The sequence below is a fragment of the Aedes albopictus genome, chromosome 2, assembly GCF_035046485.1.
Source record: "Aedes albopictus strain Foshan chromosome 2, AalbF5, whole genome shotgun sequence".
NCBI lineage: Eukaryota > Metazoa > Arthropoda > Insecta > Diptera > Culicidae > Aedes > Aedes albopictus.
The window spans coordinates 30,380,521-30,404,722 of record NC_085137.1 but is presented as its reverse complement, the minus strand read 5'-3'; the positions used below and the strand labels follow the sequence as shown (position 1 = coordinate 30,404,722).

Below are 24,202 nucleotides of genomic sequence, written 5' to 3'. Positions count from 1 at the left end.
ACTATGAATGACACTTCCACAACTGGTGTCTGACTAAAGTTATGTGGAATGCTAATGAATATTATTATGTTGTCACTCTGTGAGGTTGTAGGGAATGAAGCCACAATGCAGAGATTTATATTTCATCAATGGAATTGAGATATTTTTTGAAATGTCATATATAGTAGAAAAAATATTTGAGGACATGTGAGTTGATTATCCTCAATTCTATCCATCCATCCAGAAGAAATACAAAATCAATTGTCCAAATTTAGGCAATACCTAGGGCAACACTGAGCTATTTGTCATGAGCGTTGAAGCAGTGTAAAATTGTCACAATAAATACAGATTCCCGATTGCTCTTCAGTAAAAAGCTTTCACCAAAAAACCATTTCACTTTCAGCTTACATTACTCAATCAGATATAGATATAATGATTCAAGCTCTCGTGCGCATGTCCGCTATTCAATTCCATAGATCGGAATCCAGTGATTAAATTCCACCCTAAAATCATCTACTTCATTGCAAAACTCGTCGAATCATGCTCTCAATAGACCAGATTAGATCGATCGCTTACATTTCACCCTCAAACCACTCATTCAACAAAGCAGCGCAGTATACGTATCGATTGCGCCACATAAATACTAACAATTGCTACATATCCCGCCCAAATAACCCACCATCCAGCGATGAAATTATGTCTTTTAAATTAGATAGATATCAGCTCGATCATTTCACTCCGCTGCGGCGGAGCGACAAAACCATCGAACCAAAAACTCCGTCGGATTTGATCAAATTATACGGATTCACAGAACTAACTCCTCCCTCAACGTTGCAACGGCGCGATTGAGTCCGAAAAAAAACCAACCCAATCCCGGTGATCATTTCACAATTGATATTTTTCAATTGAATTCAATTTGCTCGATTTGTTTATTGTGCCACTATGGGTCATTTTTTGCGCCCAGGTTCAGGTGATTTTCACCTCTTTCCTTCGGTTTGGGCTGTCTAGCATGTACCTGGCAATTGTGTGGCAAATAAAGTATGTATTACTTGGTCAATTGGCGGCGGCGGTGGCGGCAACGTTGTTGTCGTCACCGCGTCATCGATCGCAATCGATCGATCTCTGGTTGGATTGGTACCGACCAACCAACCAACCAACAGTCAATGGAGCACAGCGAGGGCGCGCGCGCGTGTCTCTAATGGCGAAGGGTCAAAGCGTGGTGGACCCCGGTCGGTGCGGTGGTGGTTCGACGTTGAACCGCGCGCGTGGACCTGTGGACGCTTCGAACTAGATGGACGGACCTATACGGTAATCAAGATTGACAGTTCGTGACGTGTTGCAGCACGTTAGACTGACTGTTGGTGGTTGGGTATTGGAGGGGTCAGGACGGGGATGGACTTTCGTAATGCGGGTGGAGATCCGTCTAGGGCAGCAATTCCCAAATGTTGCAGTTAGTGTCATCAAGCATTTACTGTTTTAATACCTCCCTTTCATTGTTATTATTGCATCCCAAGTTGCACCTATGACATTTGTGAACAAGCCCTAAGCCATTGCTCAATTACCCATACAACTACAGCTGAGATTCGTACAAAAAACCCTGCTGTGCTTTCTCCAGATAAATCTTCAAAATATCGTGCTGTAATTTCCTTAGAGATTCTACAAGGGTTCCTTCAGAAATTTTACTTATAATTTACCCAGTAATTTCAGTTAGGAATCCATATTATAAGACTTGAATCTCTTGCAGCAATTCTGCTGGTTTTGTTTCAGAAATTTCTGATATAATGTACCAGGAAATCTTGCTGGGATTTCTCAAAAAACTCTTTTTGCTAATATCGGGCAATTATTAAATAAATCCCAAATGAAATTGTTTGATAAAACCCAGCAAGAATTCCTGAAGGAATCTTGGCAGAAATTTTGGTAAGAATTCTAGCATGTCTGCTGGTATTCCAAAAGAAACTGCTGAAGAGAGAAATCTAGAATAATCTCGAGAGCAAATTTTTGGCAATCTTTAGAGGAATCACAGGATGGATTTGTATAGGAACAATTGGAGAAACCTGTGGATCAATACCGTTAAGAATTTCCCATTGGGCATTTGTGGAAGAATTCCAAGAGGGTTCTTCCAAATAGTTCTTCTTGGCATTTCTCCGCGGATTTCTCCAAGAGTTCATCTAGGAATGCCCACTGAACTTCATATGGAAGATTCTTTTGTGGTTTCTAAGGGGATTTCAAAAAAATCCTCCACAAATTGCTCTTAGAAATTCTCCAAGAATGTCAGCTAGGTTAGCTGAAAAAAAGAATCCTCATGTGGTTCCTCCAGAGACTTTCCTTCTAGAAATTCATGCTGGGATTCCTACAATTATACATGATGGGATTCATACAGTAATCCTTACTGTTACTTTCCTGTTTTATTCTCCAGAAATTCATCCAAAATTAATTTTCAGGTTTTTTTTAGAACTCCTCTGAAAATCGTTCATGGAATTTTTCAAAAATGCTTCATGAGATTCCTGAACAGTCTTGAAGTCTGAACATTCTTATGAAAAATTCTTCAAAGATTTCTGCAAAGACTCCCTAACACATCCTTCCTATGATTCCTCCAAGGTTTCGTCCAGAGATTTCTCTGAGGATTTCTATAGAATTTCTCTTAGAGTATCAGTAGATGCACATGTCTGTGTTGCCTTTTACTGGAATATTCCAGATTTACTGGTACGTCGGAACGTACTTGAAAAAATTGAAATTAAAAGATACAGAATGTTGATTAATTGGAAAATTCAAAGATGGGGTTTCTTCAGCATTTGGGATTTCTCCAAACATTTCAGTAGGATTCCCAGCAAAGCGTCCTTGTAGATTCTATTCTAAATTTCAGAACGAATCCCACTCTTTCTCGTATTTATCAAGAAAAATCAAAAGGCTGCCTACGCTAGTAGCTGTAATTGCATGAGCTATAGCAGTAATAATACCGACAGGAATGCTAGATTCCTTCCAGAAATGCCTCCAAGAACTTTATCAGGATATTTTCTTAAGATTTCTTTGGGATATAGGTCTGGTCGACTTGGAGCGTTATTGCAAAAGAAAACGAGGTGTATTTCATCACCAAGTTTAAGGGGTCTTCCACGAAAAATGACACATAACTTTTAAAATTGAGGAACAGAGGTAATTACTCCAGAAGTTCCTTCGAGAATTCTCTCAGGAGATCCTTCATGGATACCTCCCGGAGATTCTTCTAGGATTCATCCAAAATTTTCCAAGATTGACATAAGTTGCTTCTGGGATTTACCCTAGAATTTCTTCAAAGATTCCTTCTTCCAGAAATTTCAACCGTGATTTCTAACGGTATTCTTCCAAAAGTTTCTTTCAAAATTCACTCCTTCTTTTTAGGATTTCTTCAAGAATTTTCTGGGATTTTTCAATGAATTTCTTCTGACATTCCTCCTTTTAAAAATTTCAAGATTCCTTCTGAAGTTCCTTCCTGGATATCTCCAGGATGCATAGGATGTCTCCATGAGTTCTTTCAGAGATTGGTCCAGGAGATCTTTCCTGGATTCCGCCAAGAATTTTTTGCGGGATTTTTTCATTAGTTATCATCGGGATTCCTCCTGAAACACCTTTTAGAATTCTTTCATGATTTTCTCCAATACTTTCTTCTGAAATTTCTTCAGTATGTTCTGAGGTGGTTCTGAGGTGATTACATAACAAGTTCCATGTGGGATCCCTTTAGGAATTTCACTCTGGATTTTTTTCTAAGTTTTCTTCAGAAGTTCTCTTTGGGATCGCTTAAGAAGTTCCTTCCTTGTATTTATTTATTTCTTTCAGTTTGACCAGGAAATCTTTTTTGGATTCATCCAGGAACAACTTCTTGGGGGATTCCTCCCAGAATTTATTCCGGAATTATTGCAGGAACTTCTGCCAGAATTCCTTAGGTAAAGCCTCCCGGCGTTCCTCCTCCATTCAATAACTTTTTTTTATGGAATTCCAACAGCATGAATATGAATGAAATCATTTAGATGTTCGTTCTTGGTTTCATTCAAAAGATCCTTCTGGGATTACATTTCTCCATGATAGGACGCAATAAGTAAAGTACTAGATTTGTGGTAATTATCTGAATTTTTGAATGGTGAGAAAGTAAATTCTCCGTTACTGAAATGAAATAGTGCAAAAAGCAAGTGTTTTATGATTCCTCGCCTAATTTGATGCTGTTTGAGCAAAACTTTGGGTAACTGTGTTGTTGTATTTTTCAATTGATGCAACTCCAACAACACAGCATCAGATTAAGCTAGGAATCATAATACCCATGAGGTTGCACCATTTCAATGCAGAAACAAGGAGTTTAGCATCTCAATGTACAAGAAAAAACCGGTCCATTGCTACAAATCTAGTACTTTACTTATTGTATTTTATTCCTTCTGGGAATTCCGAAAACAGTACTTCTGAAGACATTCCAAATTTATATAAATCTAAGAAGGAAATGTTGGTGGGATCACAAAAATAACTCGTACATGATTTCTGGTACTGCTGGATGCATGCCAGACGAAACCTCTTAAAGCGAAACTGGAAGCATTTCTTTTTTTTTAATATAATAACGAATCAAGGTATCTCCTGAATTTTTATCGTGGTGAAAATATTTTCCATTTTTGCAGAAACCATTTTTTGGCAAAATTTTGTTTAAAAATGGTTTCTGTAAAAACGAAAAACATTTTCCACCAGGAAAAAAATCAGGATATACCTTGATCCATACTCTAAATGTGTACGAAAATCAATTTTAAAAATATTACTTCGTTATAAAAAATACAGAAACCAAAAATTGCGGAAATGCATCCAGTTTCGCCTTAAGAAATCTCAGATAAAATTCCTGGAAGAATTACAGATGGAACTTCTAAAGGAAACCTGGATAGACAAGACAGAGTCACTCCGGAATTTTTCAGGAATCTCAAAACAAACTCCTTGAAAAATCCTAGAAGACTCTTGTAGAAATCCTAAAAAGACGGAATAATTTCCAGAAGGAACTTTTAGAGGAATACCGATAGAAATTACGGTTTAAATTCCCAGAAGTTGGAATTTTGAAAGAACTCTTGGATGAATCCCAGAAGCAACTCAAGGAGGTATTTGTAAAGGAACTCCTCAGGAATTCTTTGAAGGGGCTTCTTCAGGAATCCTGGATAGAAACTCCAAGAAACTCCTAGAGATTCCTCAAGAACTCCCATGAAAAATCACAGTAGAAACTTTTGAAGAATTTCCAGAATCCTGGAAACTCTTTCCAGAGGAATTCCAGAAAAATCTCCTAAACGAATCTAAGAAAGAACTCTATGAGGAATCTGAGAAGAAATTTCCGTAAGATACTTTCTACGGATACTCATAAGATACTCATCCTCGAAATACTTTCCAATTATCCAGAAATCCTTGGTACTGGAAGACTTTCAAGGAAAATCCAAAAAGTCCTAAAGAAACTCTTGAATGAATTCTTGAAAATTGCATTCAAGAAATACAAAGGAAACTTCTTCAGAACCCTATTCCAAAGGGTTCTTCAGGAACCACTAAATTACTGCAAAAAATATTTTGGAAAAGTTGAAATGAAATAAACATTGAGAAATCCTTGGAAAAATTCCTGGAGAAATCCCTAGAAGTCTGTCTATGTATAGGAATCCCTAGTGGATGTATCTGTCAACATGAACATTTTATTTCAGATTATTTTAACAAAAATGTGATGCATGTAATGAATCACAGTGATGTAGTCCATATTGGTTTTTATTAGGGTATTCAAGGTATAGAGTAAGGTGGGGCAAATGTTCGACCCTAGTTGAAAATTAGATATTTTTCAAAAAACTAAAGTAGATATAAATAAATGAATATCGTCTGGTGATTCTACCATCCATGAGCTAAAACTTTGCTGAACAAAGTTACACCAAATGTCTTTTCAATTTTAAGTTACAATACTTTTTGTATGTGAATGTCTTATTCGAACTCTTGCCCCACCACTTCAAAGTTTGATCTGGATTTTACCCAAATCAGGGTTAAATTAACTACACGAAAGATTAGAAGTTTTCCGCGAAATTCAGATAAAACTACTTTTTTTCAAGAAGAAGTAGAAGAAATTTTTCCAAGAACTCATCCAGGAGTTCCTCCAAGACATATGCCTAGAATTCTTCCAAGAATCCCTCCAGGAATTCTTCCAAAAAATCCTACAGGAAAATTCCCCAGATTCATCAGAAAACCTCCAGAAACTCCTAAAAAAACTCCTGGGACAACTCCAGGAATTCCTCCAAGAATTCCTTCAGGTTATTCTCCAGGAATTGCTCCGAGACTTCTTCCCAGTATTTCTTCAAGAACTCCATCAGGAATTACTCCAAGAATTCGGTTAAGAATTCCTCCAAAAATCCCATCAGAAATTTTTTCAATAATTACTCCAAGAATCGGTTCAGGAATTCCTCCAGGAAATAATCCAAGAATTCCTTCTTCCTTCCTTCTTTCAAGAACTTCGATGGGAATTCCGATAAGAATTTCTCCAAAACCTGTTCCAATTTTTCTGTCAAAAATTTCTCCGAGAATCCCCCAAGAATTTCATTTGGGATTCCTTTATAAGTTATTCTAGGCATACCAGGGTTTTTTTTTCTTCAAAAACTACCTTCAGAATTCTTCAGAAATCCCTCCAGAAATGTCTACAGGAATCCCTTCAAGAATTCCTTCAGGAAATAATCCAAGAATTCCACCAGGAATTCCTCCAAGACTTCTCACAAGAATTCCTCCAACAATCCAGAATTCCCTTAATGAATTACTTCAGGAATACCTTCAAGACTTTTATCAAGATTTCCATCAAGAATCCAGGAATTTCTCCAAGAATTCCTTGAAAATTTCTTTCATGAATTCCTCAAAGAATTCCTACAAGATTTTTTCCAGGAATATGTTCAGGAATTTCTTGAAGAAATTTCTGGATAAAATCCTGGAGGAACTCCTGGAGTACTTTCTGGAAGAATTCATGCAGTAATTTGTGAAGGAATTTTCAAAGAATATTCTTGGGAATTATTGAAGGATTTCCTGCAGAATTTCCTGAATGTTCGAATTTAAATTTTTAAATTATATTTTCTGGAATAATTCCTGGAGGAATGCATGGAGTACTTCCGGGAATAATTCTTGGAGGAATTCCTGGAGAAATTTCTGGAACAATTCCTAGAGGAATTCCTGTAGTAATTCCAGGAGGAATTCGTAGAGTAATTTCTAGAGAAATTCGTGAAGAAATTCCTGGACGGATTCTTAGCAGGAGGAATAACTGGAAAAATTCTTTAAAAAATTTCTGGAGGAAACTTTTGAAAATTTTTCGGAGAAACTCTTGGAGAAATTCCTTATGGGTTTCTTAGAGAAACTCTTAACAGAATTCTTTGAGTATTTTCTGGAGAAATTCTTGAAGGAATTCTGCTAAGAAGTCTCGGAGCAGCCCCTGAAGGAATTCTCGAAGGAATTTCTGAGGTTGTCCCAGGATTATTTACTTGTCGAATTTCCAAAGGTTTCCTGGAGAATCTTGGAGGTATTCATGAAGGAATTTTTGAAAGATTTTTGGATGAATGCTTTAAGGAATTTCATGAAAAAAACCTTGGAGATATTCCTTGCGAAATTCCTGAAGGGATTCTTGTCAGAAGTCTTAGAGGGACCCCTGGAAAAATTCTTGGGGAAGGTAGTGCAGGATTTTTTGGAGGAATTCCTGGAGGGATTCTCGGAAAAATTCTAGCCATATGTCTTGGACGAATTCCTGAATGAATTCTTTGAAATATTCCTTGGGGAATTCGTCGAGGACTTCCTGGTGGAATTCCAACAATAATCAATTAAGGAACTCCTGAAAGAGTTGGGGAGAAATTTTGTGAGGAATTTTTGGCGTAATTCTTTAACAATTTTCGGAGAAATTTCTGAGGAAATCCCTGAAGGAACATTCGGACGAATTCTTAGAGTAATCCCGGAAGTATTTTCTTGAGGATTTACTATAGGTTTCCTGAAGGACCCTGGACTAGACCCTGGATGTATTTATGGAAGAATTTCTGGAGGAATTCTGAAAAATCCCTGGAGGGATTCCTGGAAGAATTCTTCGATGAATTCCTGAAGAAGTTCCTATAGGATTTCCTGAAGTAATTTCTGTTGGAATTCCTGGAGGAATTTCTGGAGAAATGCCTGAAAGTAATCTCGGATGAATCTCTGGAATAATTTTTGGAAAAATGTCCTGCAGTTTTCTAGAGAAATTTTCTGAGGAATTTCTGGAGAAATTTTTGGAGAGCTTCATGGAAAAATTCATAGAGGAATTCTTGGAGGAATTTCAGGAGAAACGCTTGGAGAAATTCCTCAAGGAATGCTTGGAGAATTTTTCTTGGCAAAAGTCTATGAGGAATTCCGGGAGGAATTCTTGGAGAAATGCCTAGAGGGATATTTGAGGAATTCCTGGCAGAATTTTTAAAGTAATATCTGGAGCGATCCCTGATGGAATTTCTGGTGGAATTCTTGAGGGAATTCTTGGAAAAAAATCTGGAGGGATTATTGTAGGAATTTCTGGTAGAATTCTTGGAGAAACTCTTGGATGAATTTTCGTATAATTTCTTGAAAAATTCCAAGATGTATTCTTCCAGAAATTATTGGACCAAATTCTTGGAGGAATACCTAGAAAGATTCTTCTAGGAATTCTTGGCGATAGTCTTGGAGGAATTCCTGTAGGATGTTTTGGAGGAGCTACACCGATAAAGTAAAGAGAATCAAGAGTAAAGCTTGTGCAGCTTGAAGGTCTGAATTCCATATTAGTTTGGATGACCTAGATCACCAAGTGAATGTTGCAATGCTATCAGAATTGCACTCTGATGCTCTAAGAGTAGCGTAGATTATATTCCGCGAGCATTTGCTACAATAAAATATCCTTAGATTTACAGATATTGCGACCCATACTTCAAAATACATTGGGTCTATTTGTATACCAGTGGATACCCAAAGAGCAACACATAGATAAACTCGTAATATTATGAGGTGCGACTGCGACAGACACAATCGTGAAAGAATTATGCCGATAGAGTGAACAGAAACAAGAGTAGAGCCTATAAATCTTGAAGGTTCTAATTCCAGAATAGTTTGGTAAGCCTGGAATATCCCATGAATGTACCAAAAGCATTATAGTTGTGCAATGAGGCTCTATCAGCAGTATAGACTACATTCCACGAATATTTTTTCACAATTTAAGCATGAGACAGGATGTAGATATCGTAACCCAAACTTCAAAGTGTTTTGGAGGCCATTTGTATTGCACGTAATGTCCAACTACCACAAAATTGAGTTGCTCGTAACATCGCGAGGTCTAATGGACATCAAAGTGACAAAATTTTATAAACAGAGTGAACACAAATGATGGTAGATGTTGTAGTTCTTAGAAAAATGAATTCCAGAGTAGTTTGGATGACCTAGATCACCCAATTCACAATAAATTTTCTAGGAGTGCTTTGAGGCTTTGTGAGTAGCGTAGACTATGTTCTGTGATGATTCATCGTGTATCAAATTTGGTTTAGAATGCTGGATTTGTGACGCGAACTTCGGAGTACTTTGGAGGCTTTAGAATAGCTCTGGGATCAAAACATCAACAGACTATGATGGGTAGTAATACATTGCATGTCAAGGATCAGTAAAAACTATTGATGACCAGCAAAACGATGAAATTTGAGCAAAAACATGTAGAATTCATAAAAAAAAAAAAAAAGCCACGTTTTTCCAGCTACCAGCGAAAGGGGGGGGGGGTACCATGAATTTCTTAGCACAACTATTCCCCTTAACTATAAAAAAAACTCCGGGGTGAAATGTTTCAAAACAAAGAAGATGTTGCATTTCTGCCAAAAGTTGATCGTCTCTGGTGTTTACGGGTTAACCCAGTTTTCAAGAAGTAAGCTAATTCAGGTATTTATGCCGAATCTATTTTTTTAAACAATTCTACCATTTCTCATGAAATTTGATACACTTTGAACAAACTTTGGAGTTTGTGTAAAATTTTAAATTTGTTTTTTTAAGCATAATGCCTTTATCAAAACTTTTTAGATTTTTAATAGCTGGGCACAATTTTGCTTACACATCATATTCACATTTCCGGGATATCGGATTATTCATAGCTTTGAATTTTGAATTTCATGAAAAAAAAATATTTAGCTTACATTACCACCTATATGGGTTCGCTTAAGGCGTTTTCGCCATTGGCGTTTTTCAATTGACCCCGATTTGGTTTGTCGTTGATGTTTCCTTTTTGTGCTGTGATTGTGAAGAGTGTAATCCTGTCTAGTTTGGGTAGTGGCTACGGCTAGGAAACCTCAGATCAATTTTCAGCGTAAAAAGCGTGCGTAGCCCAAGTGGCTCTACTTCAAAAAGTTCATTTTCGTTGGGTAACTTCTGTATAGTTTACCTTGTGAACCCAGTTTTGCTTTATTCATTATAAATGAAGTGTCGTGCCTCGAGCATGCTATATCTTAGTATGTTTCAACCTTTCCTTATGGATGCCTTCAAGTAAGCTCTTGTATTCCGCATCTTTTCGCTGATATTTGGCAGTATTACTACGATGGTTATATCATCTGAAATAGCTCAAACATTAATTTGAGATGCTTCAGTTTGATGGATTACTTAGGTACATAGTACAGTTCATGGATAACTTAACATAGAATTGCACCTAACCCAACTCTGCATTAGCAGAAGTTGTCATGAGTTCACTGAATGGCATGTGTCAGATGAGGAGTCTCCATTTGACCTTCTTTGCACTTTTTAGTGTTCCTTCGCAAAATTTGCGTATTCAGGCGTCCCAGCTCAATAAACTAGGGAACCTGTACTAATTGGTTGCGACCACATTTTAAAGATAACTCGCTTCCATTGCTACTCCGAGAGAGTTTCATTGTGGTTTTGTACCTACAACGCCATCCATTGTGGTATACCATAACTATTGCTTTGAAAGAAGCTTGTCCTCTGCGGTCTGTGCGGGCCGCAAGAGGTATTTCTGAATGGAACTGTGATCTGTTCAAGTTCAAAATATCTTCGGATAAACCAGTCTTTTGTATAGTTACGGATCTTTAGCTTCCGCCAGAGAATTATAGCTATATAATTGACTTAGTGGGCACTAAAGCGCTCTGCTTACTTCAAATCTCCAGGAGCAAATGGTGTTTTGTCCTATTTTTCTCCAGAGGGATTTGAGTATTTCAAACATGTTTTGAACTCTTGTAGTTTTCTATGGGATATTTTCATGGCGTGAAATTACTCCATAGTTTTATCCCGAAAGGGTGCGTACGTTGTATAAAGAAGGAACGAGTTCCTGGTTACCTCGTTCTTTCTGAAATGCTCGAAACGCATTGTCGATTATCATATCTGTGATGTTCGTCTGGCTGACATGGCTATTCATGTGAACTAACATGCCTCCCAATTTGGGATGCCCACAGTGACTCTTTTACACAAAGTTATACGTTTTCAAGAAAGTACTCGATCAAACGTAGTTTTTGCTTGGGTGATTTCTTGAATATTGAGGATGCTTTCGATGCCGTGCCTTTCAATGACATATTGAAAGTCGCATGACGTCACAAGCTACCTCCAATGAGCTATAGGCTCTCTTAACGCTTATGCGTTTTACAGTGTCCTTTTCAGGGCATTGATTAAACCCGTTGTGGTATGGGCTATGAGCTCTCGTTGCGCTTATGCATTCATTCCCTCTTCTAGGGCACCCCTTCCTATTTCATCACCTTTCCCTTTCCTAATCCCATTCCATCCCTTGTCCCATTCCCTCAGGTAAATGATGAAATAGGCTTATATGTATGGCGATGGCACAAATGTCCCAAATGGAGGATAACGTGTCTCTGGAGCTGGCCTTCTGATATCTGATACCTGATACCATTTCTCATGAAATTTGATACACTTTGAACAAACTTTGGAGTTTGTGTAAAATTTTAAATTTGTTTTTTTCTTTAAGCATAATGCCTTTATCAAAACTTTTTAGATTTTTTAGAGCTGGGCACAATTTTGCTTACACATCATATTCACATTTCCGGGATATCGGATTATTCATAGCTTTGAATTTTGAATTTCATGAAAAAAAAATTTCATTGTTAAGATTTTGAAAACGGTCCATTAACATTCAATTACAAACGTCACTGTTCGTTGACAGAGTAGTTTGGACTATAAAATGTTTATAAACTTTTGCCAACTTCTAGTTATACAAGCTTGCACTTGTACTTGAGTTTCGAATTTTTGACTTAGTTTATTTAGTTATCTTTAATGAACTAAAAGAGGTGCATATTCTGACATCTGTGAATAAGATATAGTGAGCGCTCAACTTCCGAGCTGAACAGACGCATCTTTGCTATCGTTCCGCGGAAGTCGAACACAAGCTAAATTACAGTGTCGATTATCGTTTCTTTCTTCTCCCATCGTTGGGTCGCGGCGCCGATGTGCATCAGGCAGCGACGCGATGGGCCGTCGGGAAAACACTTTTCGGATAGACTTTTCGAATGTGCCGAAGAAGCCGGGTATTGCCAAAGTTCACAAATTTTGTGCAACCGTTCTGGGTTTGAAACCGTGTGAAGTGTTACGAATCCAAAACAGCAGAGCTCTTGGTGTAACGTTCGTTAAAGTGGTCGATCTCGCCTTGGCGCAGCGCATCTGTGAAGAACACGACAACCAACATGAAATTTTGGTTGACGCTGCGCATTGTGCTGGAGGATGGGGCAGTGGAGGTGCGGCTCTTCGACTTGTCCGAAGATGTGTCGGACGAAAAAATAACCGAATTTCTCGGAAAGTACGGAGACGTCATTGAGATACGTGAGCAACGAAGCGGTGGTGATGTTAACTTTCCGAGTATCTTGACCGGAGTCCACATCGTTAAGATGGTTGTGAAACGCAACATCGGATCGTGGGTCACGATAGACGGGGAGCTGACGGCAGTTGCCTATTTCGGGCAGCGTCACACGTGCCGACATTGCCGCGGTTACGTCCTGCTGTAAAGCAGATGAGCCAAACCAGCCCAAAAGGCTGACCAACAATCGCTTCTAGTTCTAACCAGACAAACACTCGCACACAAACCGCTGCAAAAGCGAACAAAACCAGCATCGCATCGGCCCAGGCAGCAGTAATGCCACCGCCGAAACCCGTCTCGCATCAAACAGAACAGCCTTCACCGAACACCATCGACCAAAATCTTCTTTCGAAAGGCGGGTCGATGACCGTTCCGGCAGATCAACAACCTACAGCCGGCAATACTGGAATACGTAAATCTAATCTCGGAATATCGGATGGCAACGAAACGGATTCGACCGTTGGATCTTCGAGTTCCAAAAAAACGCTCCGTCCCCGACCAGGCAAAAAGCCTCGTGTGGAGGAAGACCAACGAAACAGGTGGGAAGGAGAACCTGAAGCGAACTAATGGCTGAGTTCTCCAGTTACAATCTCACCACCATTAACATCAACAACATCACCAACGCAACGAAAATTGACGCACTCCGGACCTTCATCCGGACACTCGAACTGGACATCGTATTTCTAGAATGAGCAACTTTCTCTTCCCGGATTCACCGTAGTCTGCAATGTGGACCACAATCGGCGGGGAACAGCCATTGCACTAAAAGAGCACATTCGCTTCACGCATGTGGAGAAAAGCCTTGATGGGCGCCTCGTCGCTTTGCGGATACAAGACACGACTCTCTGCAATGTCTACGCACCGTCGGGCACTGTTGCTCGTGCCGAGCGGGAGAGGTTTTTCAACGGAACGATCGCCTATTATCTACGCCACAACACGCAACACGTCATCCTTGCCTGAGATTTCAACTGCGTGCTACGCCAGAGAGACTCCACCAGCGCCAACACAAGCCCAGCTCTGCAGGCGACAGTGCAGCAATTGCAATTGCAAGACGTATGGCTGAAACTTCATCCCAACACAGACGCGCCAACATATATCGTACACCCTAAAACGAAAGTACACAGCGAATGAGTAACTTGCGAAAAGACAAAGGATTTTTCACTCATATTTGCGTACGACTGGATCAGCACAAAAAATGTGCTGATCCGGTGTTACACAAATTTGCGTGAATTTTCACACAAGTTTGCATGAAATCTTTTGTCTTTTCGATCGCTGCGTGAAAGTTACTCCTTGCTCTGTGTACATCGATCTTTCCGTGTACACAATGCAGCATCCCGGCTGGACCGTATGTACGTGAGCACTGGGTTATGCGATCGCCTACGAACCGCTGTGACGCACGCATGCTCGTTCACCGACCACAAGGCTTTGACAGCGCGCATTTGTCTTCCTCACCTTGGCCGCGAACAAGGGCGCGGCTTCTGGTCCCTCCGCCCTCACCTGTTGACTGCCGAAAACATCGAAGAATTCGAGATTCGGTGGCAATATTGGACACGGCAGCGAAGAAATTTCCCCAGCTGGCTTTCATGGTGGATGTCATATGTGAAGCCAAAAATCAAGTCCTTTTTCCGTTGGAAATCCAGAGAAGTGTTCAACATTTTCAATACCGAACATCAGCGTCTGTACGCGCAACTAAGGCTCGCGTATGACAACCATTACCAAAACCCAGCCATGTTAGTTACTATTAATCGTGTGAAAGCACAAATGCTAACACTGCAACGGCAATTTACGCAAAATTTCATTCGAATCAACGAGACTTTCGTGACTGGGGAGAGCTTATCCACTTTCCAGCTGGGGGACAGACGACGTAAAAAAAAACAAGCATAACAGAATTGCAGAACGAACGAGGAGATCAACTACGCGACGCGCTGGAAATCGAACAGCACATGTTCCGATACTTCCAGAGTCTAAACGCGAGAGGCGAGACAAGACGAAATGCGGAAGAAGGATTTGAAACTGAGAGAGCAGTTCCCGCGCAAGATGAAGCCAACATTGCTCTGATGGAGGAGATTACGGTGGACGAATTGAAAAACGCAATCCGAACTTCGCAGAAGAGAAAGTCACCCGGCTCGGATGGTCTACCAGTTGAGCTGTACCAACGAACGTTCGACGTGATTTATCGAGAGCTTTATTGCGTTATGAATGAAGCGATGACGAACAAGCTCCCCCCGGAGTTTGCTGATGGGACGATCGTGCTGATCAAAAAGAGTGGTGGCGACAAGTCAGCGAAAGGGTACCGCCCGATTGGCCTGCTCAACGTAGACTACAAGATCCTCAGCCGAGTGATGAAATGCCGATTAGAAAGAGTGCTCCAGACCCACCGAGTTTCGAGCGAAGCACAGAAATGTTCAAACACCGGTCGCTCCATTTTTCAAGCCACACTCTCGCTCAAGGACCGTGTGCACCCTAAAACGAAAGTACACAGCGAATGAGTAACTTGCGAAAAGACAAAGGATTTTTCACTCATATTTGCGTACGACTGGATCAGCACAAAAAATGTGCTGATCCCGTGTTACACAAATTTGCGTGAATTTTCACACAAGTTTGCATGAAATCTTTTGTCTTTTCGATCGCTGCGTGAAAGTTACTCCTTGCTCTGTGTACATCGATCTTTCCGTGTGGCCAGTGATGGAATTACTCTCCTCATGAAGCAATTCGCGAGTGTAAAGCCAACACGAGGCTTACTCACGATTCCGAGAGTAAACAGTGTGTGAGTTTACCCGCACCCGCCTGCTTCGCGAGTAAGAAGCAAAACAAAAACAGAAACACTCATGAGCTTTTACTCGTGAAGAACTAGTGTAGGTGCGGGAAGTGCATTTTGTTGTGGTTATAATAGCAAATCCAGTGATTATCCAACATAAACTAATGCTTTATGCTTCATTGTTCCTGAAAAGCAACACTGTCAGTCGTTAATACGCGTTTTTCGTCAAAAGGCAAAAAACTCACGAAGCTTCGCGAATCAGATGCGAGTGCTTGCCAGCTTCGTTTACTCACGAATACAGAAGTGCGAGTATTCTCGGGCCCCTGTTGTTCACGAGTATTTTTGTTTTGGTTTGTGTCTGCTCAGCTGCAATCTTCATCATTTTCCATCCCTGCGTGTGGCTCAGCTAATTGCGAGAAAGCAGAAAGCAAAGCTGATCTCGTTCGACATGGACCATGCGTTTGACCGTGTTTCTCATGAGTTCTTGCATCAAACTCTTCTTTCTCTGGGTGTCAACCCAGCGTTCGTCGGATGGCTCTCCCGGGTCGCCAACGTGTCGTCGTACTGGCTATTAATTAATGGGCGATTATCACAACCTTTCCGGATAGAACGGTCGGTGCGACAGGGTGATCCGATGTCGATGCTGCTCTTCGTGGTAGGTATATCTTCATCCACTCCTCACTCGGCTGGAACGTACTTGTGGTGGCGATCTCTGCGTTGCGTACGCTGACGACATCACGATCATAGCAACGTCAGCAAATACAATCCGTCGTATATTTAGCCTGTTCGCCTCTTATGAACTCCTGTCAGGCGCAAAACTGAACCGGCAAAAAACGGTGGCGGTTGATGTCGGGTTTATCGACGGGGAGCCCCTGATGGTACCAGATGTGCAAACAACGGACAAAGTTAAGGCGCTGGGCGTAATATTCACCAATTCAGTGCGGCTGATGGTGAAGCTAAACTGGGACAGCTTAGTATCCAGGATTGCACAAATTATTTGGATGCATAGCATGCGATCCCTTACCCTGCAGCAGAAAGTGGTGCTGCTGAACACCTTCATCACGGCGAAAGTGAGGTATCTCTCATCAATTATTCCACCACAATGTGTACACACGGCCATACTAGCAGCCACGATGGGGACGTTCCTGTTTAGAGGGCTGCCAGCACGTATTCCTATGCAGCAATTAGTACGCAGTAGAGCGAATGGGGGACTAAAATTGCATCTCCCATCAATCAAATGCCGCGCCCTCCTCGTCAACCGCCACTTAAGTAAAATGGACTCCATACTTGCTCAAAACACCCCTGTTCCTGCCGAATTCCCATGTTTAAAACTGCAGTCCCAACAAATTCCATTGCGTCCTGACAACATCAAACAAAATCCTACTAGTGCGCAAATCCATCTCTTCTACTTGATGCAAACTGAACCGCCGAGAGTAGAACGAAATGAACCGGGTCGCAATTGGAAGAGGATCTGGAGAAATATTTCGACAGAAAAGCTGACATCGAAGCAGCGTAGTGACCTGTACTTGTTGATCAACGAGAAGACCGAACATCGACGGCTGATGAACATCATTGGACGCAACAATGATCCAAACTGCCAGCACTGCTTGAGAAGCATAGAGACATTGCAGCACAAATTTTCGGAATGCCCTCGAGTGGCTCCGGCATGGTCGCTGGTGCAACGAACAGTTACGACGATTCTTGGTGGATGGCAAAGACCAACGTTCGACGATCTTTTTCGGCCAACTCTGGTCAACATTAGAGGTACTAATAAATTGCGAATCTTGAAAATCTTTATTAATTACATCAACTTTGTTAATGAATCTGTTAATAATAAAATCGATGTAAATGAGGTAGAATTCATTCTGAATCTAGATAATTAAGATTTTTTACATTCAAATATGTTATTTATGATTAAGAACTAAATAAACATTATTTTATAAAAAAAAAATACGATATCAAAAATATTAAAAACGAATAGCAGAGTACTTCCAGAAGAAACACTTGTTAACCACTGGTCACTCTGTTAAAACATTGACTAAAACTAAGAACAAACTTGCCAACTGCATCATTCATCCTATAGTGACTGCGTGTAAAACATCCAACAATTTTCTGCCGTGATGTGGTTGGCTCCTCGTAAGACCAGAAAAAAAATCCAAAAAAGAAGTTTGATTTATGATCTCCGGGCGATGCCTCTTCAATGGTAATGCGCACGCGTGATGAGGTGAAAAAGTTTGAGCCATCCAAAAAAAAAACAATCTGCATAAGGCAAGTGTTTGACATGGCACGTCTACGGGCGCTAATCGTTCGGTCATGACTTCGTTGTGGCATTTTAATTACCAACTCCAAAGCAACAACAACAACAACAACAACGGCGACGTAACGAATGCGAACAAGACAATCGCTTACCGATCCATTTTCGATCCGTCCTCGGGACCCCAAACCGAGAGCCACAGCTGGGCTGGACCGTATCGAATGTGGGGACATTGTGTGGTGCAAAAATTAGGAAATAAATCAAAATGATTAGGAGCTCCAGCAGGAGCGCGCTGCTGTCCATTATTTGAGGGTGGCTGGTGAAGTTGGCACGTTACGAAACCGAGCCAGGCTGCGTAGAGTAGCGTATCGTATCTGAATGCGTTCAAGAGTTAACTCAGCAGGACGGACAGACAGGCACTCAGGTCGGTAATCAGAAGGTTTATCTTGACGGGTATTGGGTGCTGCTGTTTGGGTTACTGTTTCCACAGTACCCGTGGCTGTCACTTTCGATTTCTCGGATTGATCTGCGAGACAGCCGGATAGGAGTACAACACACATGTGTAGAAGGAATGGAGTAAAATGCTCCGTTACGGTCAAAGATCTACGCTTGTTCTACTGTTCCAAGTATTGAAATGCATTCGCAAGTAGAGATTAGTGCATTCTACCATGATATCTCCCGTACATATCTATCAGTGTTCAGCAGACTTCTGACCCGATTGATCTGACCACGAGCCCCGGAACCGCACGATGGTGATTGATATATCTCAATCAGCTACTTGTGCTGACTGCTCCCGTGCGATTACGCAAGCCACGGATCTTAATTAGAACGCTAAGCGCGACCCAAGATGGCTGGTTGGACCTAATGGTTGCTGCAATCGCTTGAATGGATGTGGATTGTGAAGTACAGCTCTAGCAGAACTGCATGCGGAAGTTGACTCAATCGTTTTGGACACAATTGAATTGACCACACGATTACGCTACTGGGTACGAAAAAGAAAGACCCTCTCCGCGGCTGGGCTGCCCAGTTTTGCATACATTAATTTTTGCCCCTTTCTTCGAAGGGGGCAAGAGATAGCAGTTAACCGAGCTGCAAGATGTATCGTCCGGCTTTCCACTGTAGGTAGGTAGCTAGGGCTAGCTCCCTAGAAGGAGTGCACATTTGGCCGGGAGCGCTATCACTTCAATAGAATCGGACCACAATTGACCGGGCCCAGGACTGCGGACGACGAAGCTTTCGGAAGCAAAAGGCGATCGATAATGAAAGTATGCCGTTTTGTGGTTAGCGGGACGGGATGGTGAACGTGCTATGAGTTTGTCGCAGGAAACGGAGACCGTAGGGCGCTTATCTCGGGAGCTTGCATGTAAGATCGTCCCCACCCGCGTTGGGGTAGATCTGTGAACCGCGGTGCTAAGTATGGAAAATGACTCTCATCATCTCTAAGTTAAAGAAAGAGAATGTCCAGATCTACGAAAACTGGTATTGTCTCAGTAAAAACTCTTAGAAGTCATTATAAATTTAAGTTATTTCTTCACATGTCGACTCACAACTCTACCCAGCTTACTCCTCTTCAACAGCGAGCTACTGCTCGCTGTTTCGATACTGGATTAAAATCATAATTTTATTCCGAATCATGATTCACCCTGTAGCCACAAGGCAGCATGCAGCGCCCCAGAGAACCAGTAGGTGGCCAAAACCAGCAGGCGAAACTTCTGTCGAAACACTGTGTTCATTGCTTCAGCTACTGCTGCTGCTACTCGTTGTGCTACTGCCTTCTAGGAGCTACTGCAGCAGATCCATTCCTTTTCCATTGTTTTTAGGCAATAATAAATTGTCTCTACAGATGGCACGGTTTATCATCTTCCATTTTGGTTAACCCGACCCCACCGCACCGGCAATCGTCGGTTACATCTTAAGCCGTAATTAATGAGAATCGAAGTCGAACCTCACCCACTTCGAGCAGCATTTACGAAAGCCTTGAAGAAGAAATCCACAAATAAGGCAAACATCTCGCTTCGTAGCAATGCTCTTCTGATGATCGGAACATCATTACGTCACCCAACCCAAGCTGGTGGCCGGCGGGTAGAAGCGCACTGGAATGCCAAAACTGGATCAGCTCAATCACGTGCGCGCCCCCATGGCTTTCGGGTCACGCGCCTCCACGCGGAGAAATCCTTTCGGCTTGGATGTGTTATCTGTCTGGTTCGATCGATTGCGGCCTCGCGCGCGCGACCAATATTCAATCACAGGTCGGCAAAAAGCCAGACTCGTCGCGCCGATTCGTGGTTGGCCGGAGTCGTCATCATCAACATCGTTGTCTGACTGAGTTTGATTGAGCTTTTCACTCTCATTACCGGGATCGGTCGTATTTGGGTTCGTTTGTTTATTCCGCGTTGATTTGGCACGATTTGATCTCGCGTGGCACTGATGGAGAAATTCCTTGCTGAGGGTTTGAGTCATCAGATGAAATAAATGTGATCAGATATTAAAGAGGCCTCGGATGTGCGAATATGTAAAATAAGATGACAAGAAGACAAGAAGACAGAGAAGACAGAGAAGACAGAGAAGACAGAGAAGACAGAGAAGACAGAGAAGACAGAGAAGACAGAGAAGATAGAGAAGACAGAGAAGACAGAGAAGACAGAGAGGACAGAGAAGACAGAGAAAACAGAGAAGACAGAGAAGACAGAGGAGACAGAGAAGACAGAGAAGACAGAGAAGACAGAGAAGACAGAGAAGACAGAGAAGACAGAGAAGACAGAGAAGACAGAGAAGACAGAGAAGACAGAGAAGACAGAGAAGACAGAGAAGACAGAGAAGACAGAGAAGACAGAGAAGACAGAGAAGACAGAGAAGACAGAGAAGACAGAGAAGACAGAAAAGACAGAGAAGACAGAGAAGACAGAGAAGACAGAGAAGACAGAGAAGACAGAGAAGACAGAGAAGACAGAGAAGACAGAGAAGACAGAGAAGACAGAGAAGACAGAGAAGACAGAGAAGACAGAGAAGACAGAGAAGACAGAGAAGACAGAGAAGACAGAGAAGACAGAGAAGACAGAGAAGACAGAGAAGACAGAGAAGACAGAGAAGACAGAGAAGACAGAGAAGACAGAGAAGACAGAGAAGACAGAGAAGACAGAGAAGACAGAGAAGACAGAGAAGACAGAGAAGACAGAGAAGACAGAGAAGACAGAGAAGACAGAGAAGACAGAGAAGACAGAGAAGACAGAGAAGACAGAGAAGACAGAGAAGACAGAGAAGACAGAGAAGACAGAGAAGACAGAGAAGACAGAGAAGACAGAGAAGACAGAGAAGACAAAATATGACGAAATTTTGAAAACATACGATGATAAGATGACGATAATATAAAAATAACAGATAAACGATATCAGCTTAGATATTTTATTCACTTGATTTCGTGACACGAATCAGCATCTGAGCCTCTTTAAGGCATTTTTTGCCCCACATCATTTTATCGTATTCCGTTTCATTTTGGTAAACTCCATTGAGGTTCCTGTAAAATTAAATACCTAATAAACTTAAAACATTGAAATTGAACTAGGAATACTAACACTGCATGGCAATCTTTGAACCACCAACCGCTCTCGTACAATTCAGCACAGTTACCACTCCACAGATCATTATCCCGATCCGCAGTAGAGAATTTCATTCCATTATGCAGCTTCAAGCTGTCTTCAACATTGCCCTCACTGAACCGCCCCAAATCCAGCTGATACTGCTCTTTCTCGCTCAAAACCGCAAACTTATCGTACGTGGCCCACATCCGCTCATCGTTATAATCCTTCATAATCACCATCAGTTCAAACGGCCCAGACCGAGTTATGTGATGCACGTTATCCAGACCCAGCCAATACTCGCCCTGCAGATCTCCAAAGCCTTCCCGATAGTCGTCCCAGGAGCGCGTGAAATTCACCGTCCCATCGAACCGTTGGTGGATGGTAGTCCAGCCATCTTTGTAACCCTGGATGAAGCGGCAAAAAACGGAAACATTTCCAATCACTGATTGTGCATCGTAAATTTCTTCCGTCCTTTCGACTTCCTGGCAGGGTTCTGTGTGGAGGAGGATTGGAGAAGTTATGTGTAATTAGATGGATCGTGCCTAATTCAAAAATTTACCTTCAGAATAATTGGTTTGCGTCAGTTTCACACCAAGGATGATCGCTGTTAAGCCACTCAGCCACATTGCAAAGTATATTTAGCAGATCGGTTCCACTACTAATGTAATCAATTCTTGGATATTCACTTTGATTTAATGGGGTCTGCCAAGGTCTAATATCTGTAGACGAAAACAATTTCATACTAGGTTCATTATTAAGTTCACTAGAGAGAGTGATTATGATTTTCGTACGTAAACTTGGCCAACGATGTGAAGTACAACTCTTATTTCTTTCAATCCAACAGACGTTCTGAACGTGGAGGAATACGTTTCTGCTCGAATGTGTTTTGAGTATTAGTGGTTGCACTGCACTAATTACACGTCGTAGCACCAGAACTAATCTGAGTGTAGAATTCAATTTCGCAGTTTAAACGATCAGGGTGACAAAATTGTTTTCAGTTGGGTGGTTGCGACGGAAATGCAAATTCATAAAAAGCAAGATTAGCAATGGCGCTGTATTATTTTTTATAACCTTAACTGCTGTGTGCAACATAGTTAACCCATATAAATTGAGATTCTCATAGTACAAGAGATAACTATGATGTACACGGTTGTGACGAACTAATAAGTCATTCCTTTAACTGTACATAAACTTCCAACGCTGCCATAATATGTTAAACTAAACGTAGATCGATTGAACCCTTACAAGATTGCTATTCTGTGGCAAACAATTCTAATGGCACGAACGAGTTGCAAAATAAATTCAAATAACGAAGCTTGTACTTCAATCTTAAGGCGAAACTGGAAGCTTTTTTTAATTTTTTTTTTTTTTGGTTTTTGATTTTTTATTAAATAACGAAGCAATATTTTCAAGAACGGTTTTCGTACACATGTAGAGTATGGATCAGGGTATTTTCTGATTTTTTTTTGAGGTAGAAAATGTTTTCCATTTTTGCAGAAACCATTTTTTGTGAAATTTTGTTCAAAAATGGTTTCTGCAAAAACGAAAAACATTTTCCACAACAAAAAAAAATCAGAAGATACCCTGATCTACATGTGTACGAAAACCGATTTTGAAAACATTGCTTCGTTATTTAATAAAAAATCGAAATCCAAAAAGTGAGGAAATGCTTCCAGTTTCGCCTTAAAGCATTTTCCACATGGACAAATGTATGGCAGCAAACCTAGGTTGATGAGTATTAGTAGTCCGCTGTTGTGCTGATGTTCGCCTCGTTTGGTCAATACCGTAATTTGGAGTAAAGTTGATCACTATGGTAAGATATTTTTGCGTAAATTAAATATGTGGTAATAGTTTTTATTGGTAATTTGCACGTTAATGATGTAATTTAAAGAAATAAATACTGAGTGAAAGTTATTCTTTCCAAACATAGCCTCCCATTCACGCCTTGACAAACAAAACAAATTTTTTTCAATCATTCATGGTGCACTGAAATAAACTTTGAGTAAAATTTGGTCTAAAAGCATATGTGGATCAGCAAGATTTCGTAGCTTGACCAGCATGTTCAAAAATCGTCTGACTTTAGCTACACATATCAGTAGGTCGGCTCTAGAGGCACGTTCTTTTCCCGAATGGAGGAGAACGTGCCTCTAGAGCCGACCTACTGATATGTGTAGCTAAAGTCAGACGATTTTTGAACAAGCTGGTCAAGCTACGAAATCTTGCTGATCCTTAATTTATCATTCAAACATTTTGAAATACACCAGGAGTTAGAATTTAAGAACCTAATTCAACTTTCCCACGATTTACGGCCCATACTTTCATGAATATATGTAATTAGGATGTTATAGACCACCGAAAACACTTTGAAGTGCTTGAGCCATTTGCTGTTGCAAATGGGTCAATTAGGTGTTTACGTTTGAAAACTACAATCCATTTAGCAGCTGGGAATTGCACTTATCGATAATACAGTATGACAACCTAAGTGAATTTCCATTCCCAATGACTGAGTAACAAGTGAAATCGTCTACACGAAACTGACGTAATGTCCGGTTTATCGAATTCCAGAGTAATATCATCACATAAAACAACTGTGAACCATGGTTTTATGCAATGTCTCCCTATGAAATAGCACGGCTGCACTATGGGGCGGCTCCATACAAACAGGTGGCCAAAAATATTTTCGCATCAATTTCATAATGTCTTGCTCCTATTCGTAGGGTTTAGGCTTGAAAAATATGAAAAACATGTTAAACAGGTTGTTTTAACACGACAGTTTCAAACAGCATGAAATTATAAGGGCATTACATACTTTT

General features: G+C 40.9%; 1 protein-coding gene across 1 annotated transcript; it reads right to left on the bottom strand.

Moving 5' to 3' along the window:
* Nucleotides 1-21,192: 21,192 nt before the first annotated feature.
* Nucleotides 21,193-22,284, bottom strand: LOC109415861 (ficolin-2). The gene is made up of 4 exons (XM_062854777.1): nucleotides 22,181-22,284; nucleotides 21,949-22,108; nucleotides 21,384-21,882; nucleotides 21,193-21,325 (listed from the first exon to the last, which is right to left on the bottom strand). Exons 2-4 carry the CDS (start codon nucleotides 22,013-22,015, stop codon nucleotides 21,214-21,216), a joined length of 678 nt encoding a protein of 225 aa, XP_062710761.1. The 5' UTR covers nucleotides 22,016-22,108; nucleotides 22,181-22,284; the 3' UTR covers nucleotides 21,193-21,213.
* Between the last annotated feature and the right edge of the window lie 1,918 nt (nucleotides 22,285-24,202).